Source organism: Achroia grisella, unplaced genomic scaffold, assembly GCF_030625045.1.
Source record: "Achroia grisella isolate CSIRO2021 unplaced genomic scaffold, CSIRO_AGI_Agris_v1 utg841, whole genome shotgun sequence".
Classification (NCBI taxonomy): domain Eukaryota; kingdom Metazoa; phylum Arthropoda; class Insecta; order Lepidoptera; family Pyralidae; genus Achroia; species Achroia grisella.
In genome coordinates, this window is record NW_026713039.1 from 2,817,593 (window position 1) to 2,830,638 (window position 13,046).

The 13,046-nt window shown below is 39.7% G+C and overlaps 1 protein-coding gene across 1 annotated transcript; it reads left to right on the top strand.

Annotated features, from left to right (window-relative positions):
- The first annotated feature begins 202 nt into the window (after window positions 1-202).
- Window positions 203-11,925, top strand: LOC131852310 (KAT8 regulatory NSL complex subunit 2). Its single transcript, XM_059202985.1, has 11 exons — window positions 203-285; window positions 4,062-4,246; window positions 4,894-5,102; window positions 5,934-6,047; window positions 6,939-7,039; window positions 7,322-7,499; window positions 8,313-8,476; window positions 9,261-9,406; window positions 9,985-10,119; window positions 10,897-11,031; window positions 11,541-11,925. Exons 2-11 carry the CDS (start codon window positions 4,085-4,087, stop codon window positions 11,667-11,669), a joined length of 1,473 nt encoding a protein of 490 aa, XP_059058968.1. The 5' UTR covers window positions 203-285; window positions 4,062-4,084; the 3' UTR covers window positions 11,670-11,925.
- Window positions 11,926-13,046: the final 1,121 nt, after the last annotated feature.

Sequence of the window (13,046 nt, forward strand, 5' to 3'; positions counted from 1 at the left end):
ACAGCGCTATGACAGCGGCGACCGGATAAAGACCACGTTAACATTTGAGAGATTGAAAACTAAAATTTTAGCATTTCTATGACAAATTATCACAATTTTGCACTAATTGAAAACAAAAAAATATTTAATTATTTCTGTGTTGGTATATTAAAATAAATTTAACAGAAAAATATTTATCACTACTTGAAATTATAATAGGTATTTTCAAACGGACGCCATTGTAAAACTTGATGGTGAACGTAGTGAGGTCTCCGGTGACAGAATGATGATCTGCAACAAACACAGGTATGTTTCACTTTATCACTATGTTTAATATTATAGTATAGATTAACCTCTTTCATTTGTGCATATTTTTGTTATGATTCATTCACTTTTTGAGGTAATTATACGATTCTAAAATTACGAACCTAAAAAGTCTGTGACACTGTGCAAATGGCCGACCCACCACTGTTTACAATACACCTCATTATTAATTTCGTAGAAAACTATTATTTAATGATTTGGGTGTCTATTGACAAGCCTATAATTACTGAACGATTTTTACAAATTGCTTTGTTTTGTTAGATTTTTTAGTGTCTTTCATTTAAGTTATCTAAATTATTAAGAAATGTTTTGACTATTGTCTCCACGAAGGTGAAATTTTGGCGCGACTACGTGGTTTTCCACTATGGAAAAACGTAGAAAATCATTCTTAGCTTACTTTAGTTGCGTAATTCTCTGAAATAGACGTTTAACATATTAGCCAGTATATCACTTTTTTTCAATAAAAGATGTTTCAAATTAAAAATGAAAATAATAAATTCTTACAAGCACATAATATTAGAATATCAGAACGTAAGTTAATATCATTAACTTAAAACTTTTAGTGTATTACGTGTTGTGAAATTAATATAATTTTCTATCTACGTATAATTATTACTTACATTTATTAAATAATAATATATTTTCCTCACTGTATTATGTCCCTACATATGTGGAACAGATGACTAGGTAGGTACTATATTCGTTTACGTAGCGTCACCAACGAAAACATATTGTATAAGTACGTGCCTATATTATACCTGATTTACACGTGCTATGAATAATGTAAACAACTTGAAATTGTTACAACAAGTATAGAATAGAATAATTTCCATTGCATTGGATATGTATTCAACAATAACTACAACAAACCTATCGACGACCTATATCGAAACATTCGAAACTCAAGAGTCAGAATGTGATACAAAAAAGCTGTGTTGTTTTATATATGTGACTGACTCTCCGGTTATGGAAACACCTATAAAAAACAAATTTAATCCGAGGGACGTCGTTATGCTCGCCCCTCGTTACTTAGGGTTAAAAAACTAAATATGGGTCTGTTCATGTCTGATGACCTTGTCTGTGATTTACGGCCTTGGTGGTCCAGCGATTTAGCACACCGGCATCCGATAGTCGCGGGTTCTATTTTGCGCACGGATCGGTACATACATATGTATTCATTATGTTTGTATTGGTCTGTATTTTTTATTTATATTTTTACACAAAAAAAAAATTAAAAGTTGTTTAGTAGGCATAACACATGTTCTGCTTAGCTTGAGAGTCAATGGCGCTGTGTGAGTTGTTCGGAAATATTATTATTATTTTTATCCAAAAATTCTCATCTCCCCTCTTAAGGAGAGGAGATGGCAACATACCCCCGGCAGAAGCACAGTCGGCCGGGGTTCAGGGCCCCAGGGACAGAAACCGGCGTACAATGCGGGCAGAATCTAACAGCACCGCTTTCTGCATCTTTCCCGGGAGTGAACCGCCCCGGAATCCCAACCGTCTGAGATGTTGTTCCAGACTGGTTGGGATAAGACCGTTCACCGACATAACGATTGGAATGATTTCGGTGGACATCACCCCCCACATTTCGGTCACCTCGTGAGCCAGGTCGAGGTACTTTCTCTTTTTCTCAGTTTCGGCTTTCACGAGGTTCTCGTCATGCGGTATGGTGATGTCCACCAAAAACACCCTCGAAAGTGCCCGATCCATCACCACGATATCAGGTTTGTTCGCAAGAACGGTCCTGTCCGTGATGATGGATCGGTCCCAGTAGAGCTTGACGCTGCCGCTTTCGAGGACCGGCTGGGGCTCGTACTTATAGTACGGCAACCTCTCATTCGCGAGGCCGTACTTCAGAGCTAGTTCTTGATGGAGTATTTTGGCTACCTGGTTGTGTCTGTGCAAGTACTCAGTGTTGGCAAGAGCTGAACAACCCGAAAGCACATGTCTGAGTGACTCTCCGGGATGGCGACATGCCCGACAGATGTCCTCAGTGCCATCCTTCAGAATGTGCTTTCGGTAATTGTTCGTCTTAACCACCTGATCCTGTATTGCACAGACAAAACCCTCGGTCTCTCCGAAGAGATCACCGAACTGTAGCCAGTGCACGGAGGTCTTCGTGTTGACGTACGGCCCGTGAAGGGCTTTGAAGAACCTTCCGTGCAACTCCTTCTCTTTCCACACGGCCTCCCGCTGAGAGGTACCCAGGACTTCGGGTTTTCGCCAGTCCTCTTTAGCCAGAGAAAGAGGGGTGAATCCTTTGTCACATTCTATGACCTCTCTATGCAAACCCTCGTCTCTTTTCTCCAGAAAATATGTCCTGAGGCTGTCAATCTCGCGGTTGTGCATGGTCTTAACGCTTAACAAGCCTCGACCACCAGCCTTCCGCGGGATGTACAGCCTCATGACTGACGATTTCGGGTGATGCATTCTATGGAGGGTCATAGTTGTGCGGACTTTCCGATCCAGGGCTTCGAGTTCGGTTTGAGACCATCTGAGCACGCCAAAAGTGTAAAGGAGTACGGGTATGACCCAGCCGTTATATGCTCGGATCTTATTGGCACCCGACAAGGAACTTTTCAGTACTCTTGTAAGGCGCGCAAAAAATTCCTCACGGATTGACTGTTTCATATCCGTCTCCCTCACACCGATGTTTTGTGACATGCCCAGATACCGGTATGTTTCAGCGTCGGAGAGGGTTTTGATGTTGGAGGGATCTGTAACGATCCCTTCAGTTTGATTGACCCGTCCCCTCTGCACATGGAGAACCGCGCACTTGTCTATTCCGAGTGCCATCCTAACAGAGCTGCTATAATCGTTTACAATATTTAACAGCTCTCTCAGGCGTTCGACACTCGGAGCTAGTAGTTTCAAGTCATCCATGTACAGAAGGTGAGACACTCGTGTACCTCCTCTCCGATACTGAAATCCAGTCCCCGAATTCTCCAGTAAAGTACTGAGAGGATTCAGGGACAGGCAAAACCAAAGTGGACTCAAACAATCGCCCTGGAATATTCCCCTCTTAATCTCAATCCGGTCAGCGGTATCCGTTAATCGCTCGCCCTGGATAGACAGGATCGTCGTCCATTGTCCCATGCATGTCTCCAGGAACACCCGAACCGTACCGTCGATCTTGTACAGCTCGAGTATCCTCCGAAGCCATGAGTGGGGCACGGAATCGAACGCCTTTTTATAGTCTATCCAAGCAGCGGAGAAATTCCGACGGTTCCGCTTAACCACTTGGCCAGCGACAGCATCAATGAGGAGAAGCTCCTTCGATCCGCGGCTACCGCCCCTGCATCCGTTCTGAGCGCTAGATAGGATCTTGTTTTCGTACACATGACGAGAGATCTTAGCGCTCAGAACAGATGTTAACGTCTTATATATTGTCGTAAGACAAGTTATGGGGCGATATTTAGATGGATCCGCGGTATCGTCCGTCTTAGGAGCTAAATGAGTGATCCCGGTTGTAAGGAAGTTCGGGAGCGCCCTGTTTTCGAGGGCACTCTGGAATTGCACGGCTAAGGTTGCATGGCTGGCCGAGAACGCCTTTAACCAGTAGTGTTGCAATCCGTCGATTATTATTATTATTATTATCAGCTACAATGAACTGTTATTTTATTTGTTAAAATTAAAGAACGCTAAAATTACTCACTTGTAGTAGGAGCAATTCGTTGGTATACAATGTTTTATAAATTCTATTTATATTTCAACTAAACTTGTCCAGTGTTATTATTATTATTGTACAATTTCAGTTAAGCCATCATCTCTACCAAATATGTCGCAGCAACCAAGGAAAATGATCCACCTTCCAAAGGTGAGGATGTTGAGCCGTGGAGGCCGGCCATCCTCAGGTATAAGGATCACACAGGTCAAATCCATCAAACCGCCAGACCCTGAGATGGTGAAGAAGACGGAGGAGGAAATACTAAGAGCACAGGTAAATAACAAAAACAATATGAAAGAATTCTATAATGAGTGATCAGGGAATGATGCTCCCGATATTCCATTAGTCCACGCAATGGTGAAATTCATCTAATATATAAAATTCACAGATTTCGTGTTTATACTCCTCTGAAATGGCTTGACACATTTTGAGGAAATTTTACATGTGTATTCAGTAGGTCTGAGTATAGGTTTATAACTAACTAGTTGTTCCCGCGACTTCGTCCACATGGTAAAACAAAGTGAAATTACTGTATTTTTCTAATATAAAATAATTTTTCTAAAATAAAAGTAGCCTAAGTTACACCTTATTACATCAGCTACGTGCCAAAAAAAGTCCAGTCAAAATCGGTAAAGCCATTTTAGAGATTAGCCGGAACAAACAGACAGACAGACAAAAATTGTAAAAAATGTTATTTTGGTGTATATACTGCATTTATATTCATATTTATGTAGTGAAAAACGATTATTTCAATATTACAAACAGACACTCCAATTTTACTTACATATATGTATAGATTTTTATAGTGATAAGGGTGGCTCACCCCAAACAATTTTTTTCATTTTTTCGACAAAATCTTTTATTTTTATTATTTACGCCGGCTAAAAAAAAACTATATACATAATTGTATATTTCCACAGCTTCAGCAAGAAATCGTCTCTCGCTCCCGGATGTGCGCATACAAAGGTTACGAGTGCACCCTACCAGTGTTAACAGGGCGACAGTACTGCTACGAGCATATATTGAAGGACCCAACCGCACCGTACAGACAATGTACGCATACCTCGAACAACGGCGACAGGTGTCAACTGCCAGCACCACTTGAACAGCGCGATCATAGGGATCAGAGGTATTTTTTTTATTGAGGTATTTGAGTTATTGTCAGGTGCACTATCATAGTGACAAACAAGCATACGGCCCATCTGGTGCTAAATGGTTACCGTAGGCTATGGACGCGTAGGACTGGGTATCACGTGCGCGTTGCCTACCTTTAGAAACCTTAATATACCCTTCTTGAAAAACCCCATGCTGTAATCTCGTGAGAAAATCTCGGAAGGTAATTCATTCCACAATCTAAGTGTACGCGGGAGGAAGCTCCTCTATAACCGCACTATCCGACACCACTCAGGTTCCAGTATGTGGCGAATTCCCTGTTGATGGCGGTGTGATGATGAAAAGAAGGCGTGGGCATCATGTCGGACAATTACTAATCAAATCAAAATATTTTTAAACATGTAGGTCTATTACAGACTCTTATGATATGTCAAATCTACCGTCATTTGGACTGCTTTCGAGCTGCAAAGAACTGAGAAGAAACGCACATTTTTTCAAGTGTGCTTGTACATGTTTACAATAATACAGATTGATTTTTAAATTCTAATTTGGGAGAATAGATTGACCACAAGCATATTCTCTATTGCAATTTTGCCTTAAGGATATAGTCTAATCAGTGTCCTTGCTTTAGATCTTTAGCACTGCGACCTACATAGATCTATTGTGCTCATCCTTATTCAAAGTTTGCTGCCTAGACTTGTAACAATATTTTTAAATTGTAATTTTATAAGGTAATTCACAATTTTGTACAGGGCATTAACTTTTACTTACACATTATTTGTTTTAAAGCATATTAACCAACAAATAGAACCACACCATAACAATGATTTGTTGTAATTGTTTGCAGTTTGTGCTACGAGCACGCTCGCCTGGCGCTGCAGGCTCGGCTGCGGAGCGCCGCGCCTCCGCCGCCGGTGGCCACCGCCGAGACGCTGTTGCATCAGCTGCAGCACTACGTGCGGTACGTACACCACCGCATAGTGACTCCAGGGGACTACCATATGATACAGCACATGACCACTGGGACCAGGACACCACCACATGACACCAGAACACCACCATCTGACACCAGAACACCACCATCTGACACCAGAACACCACCATCTGACACCAGAACACCACCATCTGACACCAGATAAGAGCATATGACACAGGACACCACCACTGACAGCAGGACACTACTACATCACACCACGACACGACCACATGTCACTAGGATACCATCACACGACACAGGACACCACCATATGACTATAGCCTATGTTTTTTTTATACTACGATGGTGGCAATCAAACATACGGCCCATCTGATAGTAAAAGGTTACCGTAGCCTATGAACGCCTGAAACACCAGGGGTATCACTTGCGCGTTGCCGACCCTTAAGAAACCTTAATATACCCTTCTTGAAAAACCCCATGCTGTAATCTCGTGGAAAAACCTCGGCAGGAAGTTCATTCCACAATCTAAGTGTACGCGGGAGGAAACTCCTCTGAAACCGCACTGTTCGAGACCACTTAGGTTCCAGCGTGTGGGGATGTGTTATTCTGATCAAAAGCTGTTCAGTAGTTTTTGCGTGAAAGAGTAACAAACATCCATCCATACTCATAAACTTTCGCATTTATAATATTACTAAGGTTTATTTATTAAATATTATGTATTATATATAATTATGGATGTATTTTTGTATATTTAATCAGATACTTTTTTTTAATGCACTGGCCCGCATGAATCTCTGTTTGCCCTGTGTTTTAGGAGAAAATGCCTTAGGTGTTAAAACTATCATGTACACTTTTATTTTTGTATTAAAGTTTTAATAAATAAATAAAATAAATTATGATTAATGATCCTCACAGGCCGGAAAGGACAAGAACGACGTCATGCGCGTCAGCTGTGTCGGTGGTGAGCGACCCTGCCGACTCGGAACCACTCGCGTCCACGCCTGTCGACCCCTTCAGTGAGTATCATCACCAGACCATTATCACATACATCACTACATCATCACCTGTGCCTAGTCTTTAGACAAGCGTTGCTCAAGGTTGACAAGCCTCTCTAAAAATCTTATTAGATCTATTAGTGGTGACTAGTGTAGTGACAAAAACCCCAAATTAACTTGGTGTCACGTGCGCGTTACCGACCCTAAAGAAACCTTAATATACCCTTCTTGAAAAACCCCATCCTATAGTTATTATTAATATATAGATAATTGCGATTTTCTCAAAACTTATAATTATTACAGAACAAATCGACGCGACAGCAGTGAACGCGTCATACTCGACGACGATTATGGAGTACGCGAGTTGTACAGACAGCGATTGCGACAGTGTGACCCTGGGGCCGGACGGAGACTGCCGCGGGGGCCACGACGAGGACCTGTCTGATGCTGAGGATGCTCCGTGCGAGGACCAGCCGCTATGGTGAGAGAATAGAATAGAATAGAAAATCATTTATTGAAATATACTTATATTGCAGGAAACTTGTGTGTTGCTCTTTTAAATAATTTTGTTGTTACTTTACATTTTTGAGTTGAAGTGTGTGAATACAAACTACCAACTAGCACTAGTTCAATTAAATAATAGAGAAAATATTAAATATGCAACCAACTTATTGAGTAAGTCAGTCGTAGCGGTTAGGGCAGACCGGTCCCCACAAGCAGCACTCGTTCACGAGTATGACGAGAGGAAAAACAGAATTAACATAATTACTTCATCTTTCTTACTACTCGGTCGGATGGTCTAGCTGTTTAGCACACCGCTTTGCTTCCTAGCGTCGATTCCTCGCACGGTGCAAATATTTGTATTCATGAATACAATTGTTTGTATTAGTCTGGGTGTTTTCTATGTATATTATGTATATATTTACAAAAAAAATATCTAAGTATTTGTATCAGTTGTCTAGTACCCATAAGACAGGCTCTGCATACCAATTACCTAGATGGCGCTGTGTTGCTGTTATTTGTCCATGAGTTTTTATTTCTTGACGTAATTCAAGTATAGGTATTAACAAAATATCATTTCGTTAATACCTATACTTGAATTACGTCACATCAATATCAGTATTTTTTAAACCTGGTCATATAATAGAAATTACAGACGCAAAAGTTTCTGAGTATGAATGGATGATTGTTACTCTTTCATCCATAACAAAAACAATGACCAGGTTTAAAAAATACTGATATTGATGTGACGTAATTCAAGTATAGGTATTAACGAAATGATATTTTGTTTAAGGCGGGCTGGTGTATATACTGCGGAAGAGGCTGTATCGGAGACAAAGAATGCTCTCAAGACTCTTCAAGCGGCGTATATCCGCCAGATGGGACGCCTGCGTGTCTTACTGCAGACCGCGAGGCTGCAGTATATCAGGTCGCTGAAAGCTGAAAAGGAACAGTACTGTAAGTACCCTGTTTTTTATTAGGAGTTAAAAATGTTTAAAATTGTCTGCACTAATATACTAATGGTGCTGGGGATTTTGGTGTCTAACTTATATAAATAAATAATGTAAATAAACTGTTTTAATATAAAACTTTGATGTTCAGTAGTAGCGAAAATGTCCTATATGAATAAATTACTTTTTATTTTGTCGGGGTAAATTTGTAACATATTTTTGAACTTACACATTTACAAATATTAATAAAAAAAAAATACGCAATAACTACCATGTATTTCACACATTCATATATACTCTTTTGTTTGTTGTTGAAGTCTAGTCTAGCCGCTATAAAATTAATAAGAAAAAAATACAAATTAACTCTTTGGGAGGTGTTCTATAAAATTTCTTTAGCCTATATTTTCACCAATATTTAACAAATTATTCTGTTAATATTTTATCGTTTAATATTAGTCAGATACACGTTTTTAGTATTAAAGTATTTATAATAATATTTGGACAATTCACACAGTGTTATCTAGTCCTATGGTAAGCAAAGATTGTGTTATGGGTACTAAACAACTGATATAAATACTTAGATTTTTTTTTGTAAATATATAAATAATATACATAGAAAACACCCAGACCGATACAAATAATCGTACTCATAAATACAAATATTTTTGTACCGTGCGAGGAATCGAACCCGCGAGCATCAGAAGCGCTGTGCTAAACCGCTAGACTACCGAGGCCACTTATTCTGTCTATGTTGATGTGTTTAACCATAAATTATGTATGTATTATTTCAGGCAGTATTAACGCTCAAGCCCGGAGCGGTCCATTGTCTATACGCGAGAGAAGGCAGCTTCGCAAACTGAAGGCGTACGCGGGCTACCACAGGAAACATGGTGTGGAAGCGTTACTTGCGAAAAAGTTACATCAAAAACGGGCTAAGGTATAAACACATTTTTTTTTCCTTTTTTATCTGCAGTCAGTCCTGGAACTATAAGCAGATCTTTTGAGTTTGGGAATTGAAGATGGTGTGCCCATTCCAGCAGCTGCTCCTTAAGAATACTGCGATAATTATACAATAAATAATTACAAATAAACAATCTGCAAAGCATAACATAATATCGCTTCTTTTTAGTCGCTTAGGGTAGTGTTTTTCTAATAGTTGAGTTGCCATAGAATACAAACAATCATACTCATGAATACAAATGTACCGTACGGCGAATCGAACCCGCGACCGTATAAAGACTGTGTGCTAAATAGCCACATCACTGAGTCCATCCATGACATCAATGGATTAGATTGTATTGATTGTATAATTAGTTATATATATTTTTTGGTAAACACATATGTATGTGTATTACATACAAACCCAGGTCAATACAAACAATCATACTCTTGAATACAAATGTTTGTACCGTGCGAGGAACGGAACCCACTGTATAAAGATGGTGTGTTAAACCGCTAAACTACCGCGGCCTTCAATGACATGAGTACATAAATACTAAATTTATTTAATTTCAGACTGATTGTATGGAGACTCGCGGTGCGACGGGTGGCCGCGGCTGTGTGTTCGCAGAGGGCGGGGTTCGATGCAGCGGCCGTGCCTTGCCCGCCGCTAAGCATTGCTCGCAACACGTGCTAAGAGATAATAAGCAGGTTAGTGACACATGTCGTTTTATTTATTTATTTATTTTAGACTACTAGGCTCATATTATAAATACCATACATATGAATTAATATTATAAAACTAATATATTGATATATTAAAATTGATTCTGTGGTCACGGCACTGACGACGGCAATCTACCACGTTAGCGCCGATACACCACCCCATCTAACATCTTGAAACTCACGTTGTAACTCGACTCCAGCTGCGTCACCCTCATTGTCAGGTCACTCCTGGTCTGTATATAGTCGACAATGTCTTGCTCCTTCTTCTGTTTGGAATGGATGGTAGATCACTACCATATTGCTTGCATCCGTTGCATCCGCCTTTTTTTTACTTGGAAATCTGTCATGGAGATCCGTCTGCTCCGGAGGTAACAAACGGGTACTGCAGAGATGATTGTGGAACAGGCATGAATGGAAAAGAAAAACATATTTATTAATGGCGTCCGGTTTTCTAGTGGTTTACACTCACCGCCTTACTTCCGATGGTCGCGGGTTCGATCCCTCGCACGGCACATACATTTGTATTCAGGATCATGATTGTTTGTGTCAGTCTGCGTGTTTTCTATGTATAATATATATGTACTTACAAAAAGAAATATCTATGTATTTGTATCAGTTATCTAGTACCTATAATACAAGCTTTAGCTTAACTTGGGTCTAGACGGCGCTGTGTGAAATGTCCGGAGATTATTATTATATTACGCCGACCTCAAATAAATGGGATAAGAAAGAATCAAATGATATTATAATGGAAATCTGCAGGTCCTGTTCGTGCGGTGTGGAGTGGGCATCGCCGGCGTGGGAGCCTGCAACGAGCCGGTGGCGAAGTTACCGTTACCAGCCGCCACCTGCCGTTATCACGCGACCCCGCCCGCATATACCGTCTTTGCGCTTAAGGTAACTCGGGGCTCCAAGTTCTTTATCACGTTAAAGACCGCATGCCCACCGGGGGGACACTCCGCAACAACATTACCGGCCCGCGTGCTCACGGGTGGGCCCACGCCATGTTTTACCTGTGGGCATGATTTAAATTTCAATTTATGTACAGTAGTTCACTCGCTGCTCTCACGAAGAGATACTGCATATAGCGGACTTAGTTAATTTGACACAGCCTCTCGTAATTAACAATAAATAATGCCGGCCCCTACGTGAGAAATAAGATTCAATGCGGTCTTCAACGTGTTAAATAATTCTAATATCAAACAAAATAACGGCCCCCCTGGAGATAATGGAATGGTGGTTTCACCTGCGCTAATGGTATACGCTAGCAGAGCACCAGTGGAGAATGATAAGATGAACATGAGGTCAGGTCAGTTAGCCCATTCATGGTTTCCAGGGGGAACTGTGTAGAGGTCAACCTGACATGGTATAGTATGCAAGTATGTAGTAAATAAATATAATTACAGAAAGACGAATCGGACAGTGACAGCGAGTCGCAGTCCAGCACCGACGGTTCCCACACAGAAGAGATGGACCGCTCTATAGAAGATCAAGTGCCAATCCCGGAGAGCATAACGCAAGAAGACTATGAATGACACGTGGACTACGACATGTCAATGTCGTATGAACTTGATTATTAACTGTAACATGAAGAAGGAAGAAGGGGTGCAAATCCCATTTGATAAAAAGGGGTCCGAAGCTTTTTTGACAAGAATGGATGCGGATCTTATTTGATAAAGAGGGGTCCAAAGCCTTTTTTTTAATAAGAATACATGCAGATCCTATTTGATAAAAAAAGGTCCGAAAACTTTTTGACAAGAATGGATGCGGATCTTATTTGAAAAAAGGGAACCGAAGTCTCTTTGACAATAATGGATGCGGATCTTATTTAATAAAAAGTGGGGCGAAGCCTGTTTGACAAGAACGGATGTGGATTCTATTTGATAAAAAGGGCTGTGGACATTATATGCCAAAAGGGATGTCATCATTTGTGACCCTATATCTTACTAATATTATAAATGTGAAAGTTTGTATGTACGAATGTTTGTTACTCTTTCACCTAAAAACTAGTGAACGGATTTTGATATATAGCATCAGAATAAGATGTAGGCTATAAATTCTTGCGAGTGAAACCGCGGGCATAGTCTATAATAATTTCACAATTGAAAGTGTAAACATAAATAATGCTGTATATTGCGATAATAGGTTACCATAAGGCTGATTGTATATTATTTTACCGAGGTATAAACTAAACGCCAAAATATAGGAAGTCAGTAATTATTAACTAGTAAGCTTTATAATGATAATTCATCGATGGCCTCGGTGGTCAAGCGGTTTACCACACCGTCTTACATCCGATGGTCGCGGGTTTGATTCCTCGCATGGTACAAACATTTGTATTTATGAGTATGATTGTGTGTACCAGTCTGGGTGTTTTCAATAATACTATGTATGTATATACAAAACAAATATAAAGTATTATGTATGAAGATATTGCTAATATAGATGTGAGCGGATTGAGCAGAGGTTTGGACCACTAAAGGCCAGCCATAATACTTTCTATCTGTTATACTTATAATGCCTATAAGTATAACAGATAGAAAGTGTTATATAATGAAAAGAATTCATAAACTGTTAAGAAATCTCATTATATGGAATAAAAATAAATTATATGTAAATTATTGTTAGTTTGTTTGTACGGATTATGTAAGCAAATTGACTTATAAAATAAATATGTAGAATGGCGGTCTTGTCGCAAGAGAGGGATTTCTTCCAGTCAACATTTGACTGAGAGGAGTTGTATTGTGTTATATTATTAGACTAATAACTATATCGCTTTTAATAGTATATTATTATATTCTCTATAATTTAATAATATATTATTATATTCTCTACAAAAGCACTTTGTAAATACTACTTATAAGGGTAGTCAGAGATATAATTACCTGATCAATGTTTTTTCTCATGGATAA

Excerpts from the sequence above, each read along its gene's own strand:
- LOC131852310 (XM_059202985.1), top strand. The coding sequence starts at position 4,085 with ATGTCGCAGCAACCAAGGAAAATGATCCACCTTCCAAAGGTGAGGATG. Across the intron at positions 7,040-7,321 it reads CACGCCTGTCGACCCCTTCA|AACAAATCGACGCGACAGCA; the intron begins GTGAGTATCATC and ends TAATTATTACAG. Across the intron at positions 7,500-8,312 it reads TGCGAGGACCAGCCGCTATG|GCGGGCTGGTGTATATACTG; the intron begins GTGAGAGAATAG and ends ATTTTGTTTAAG.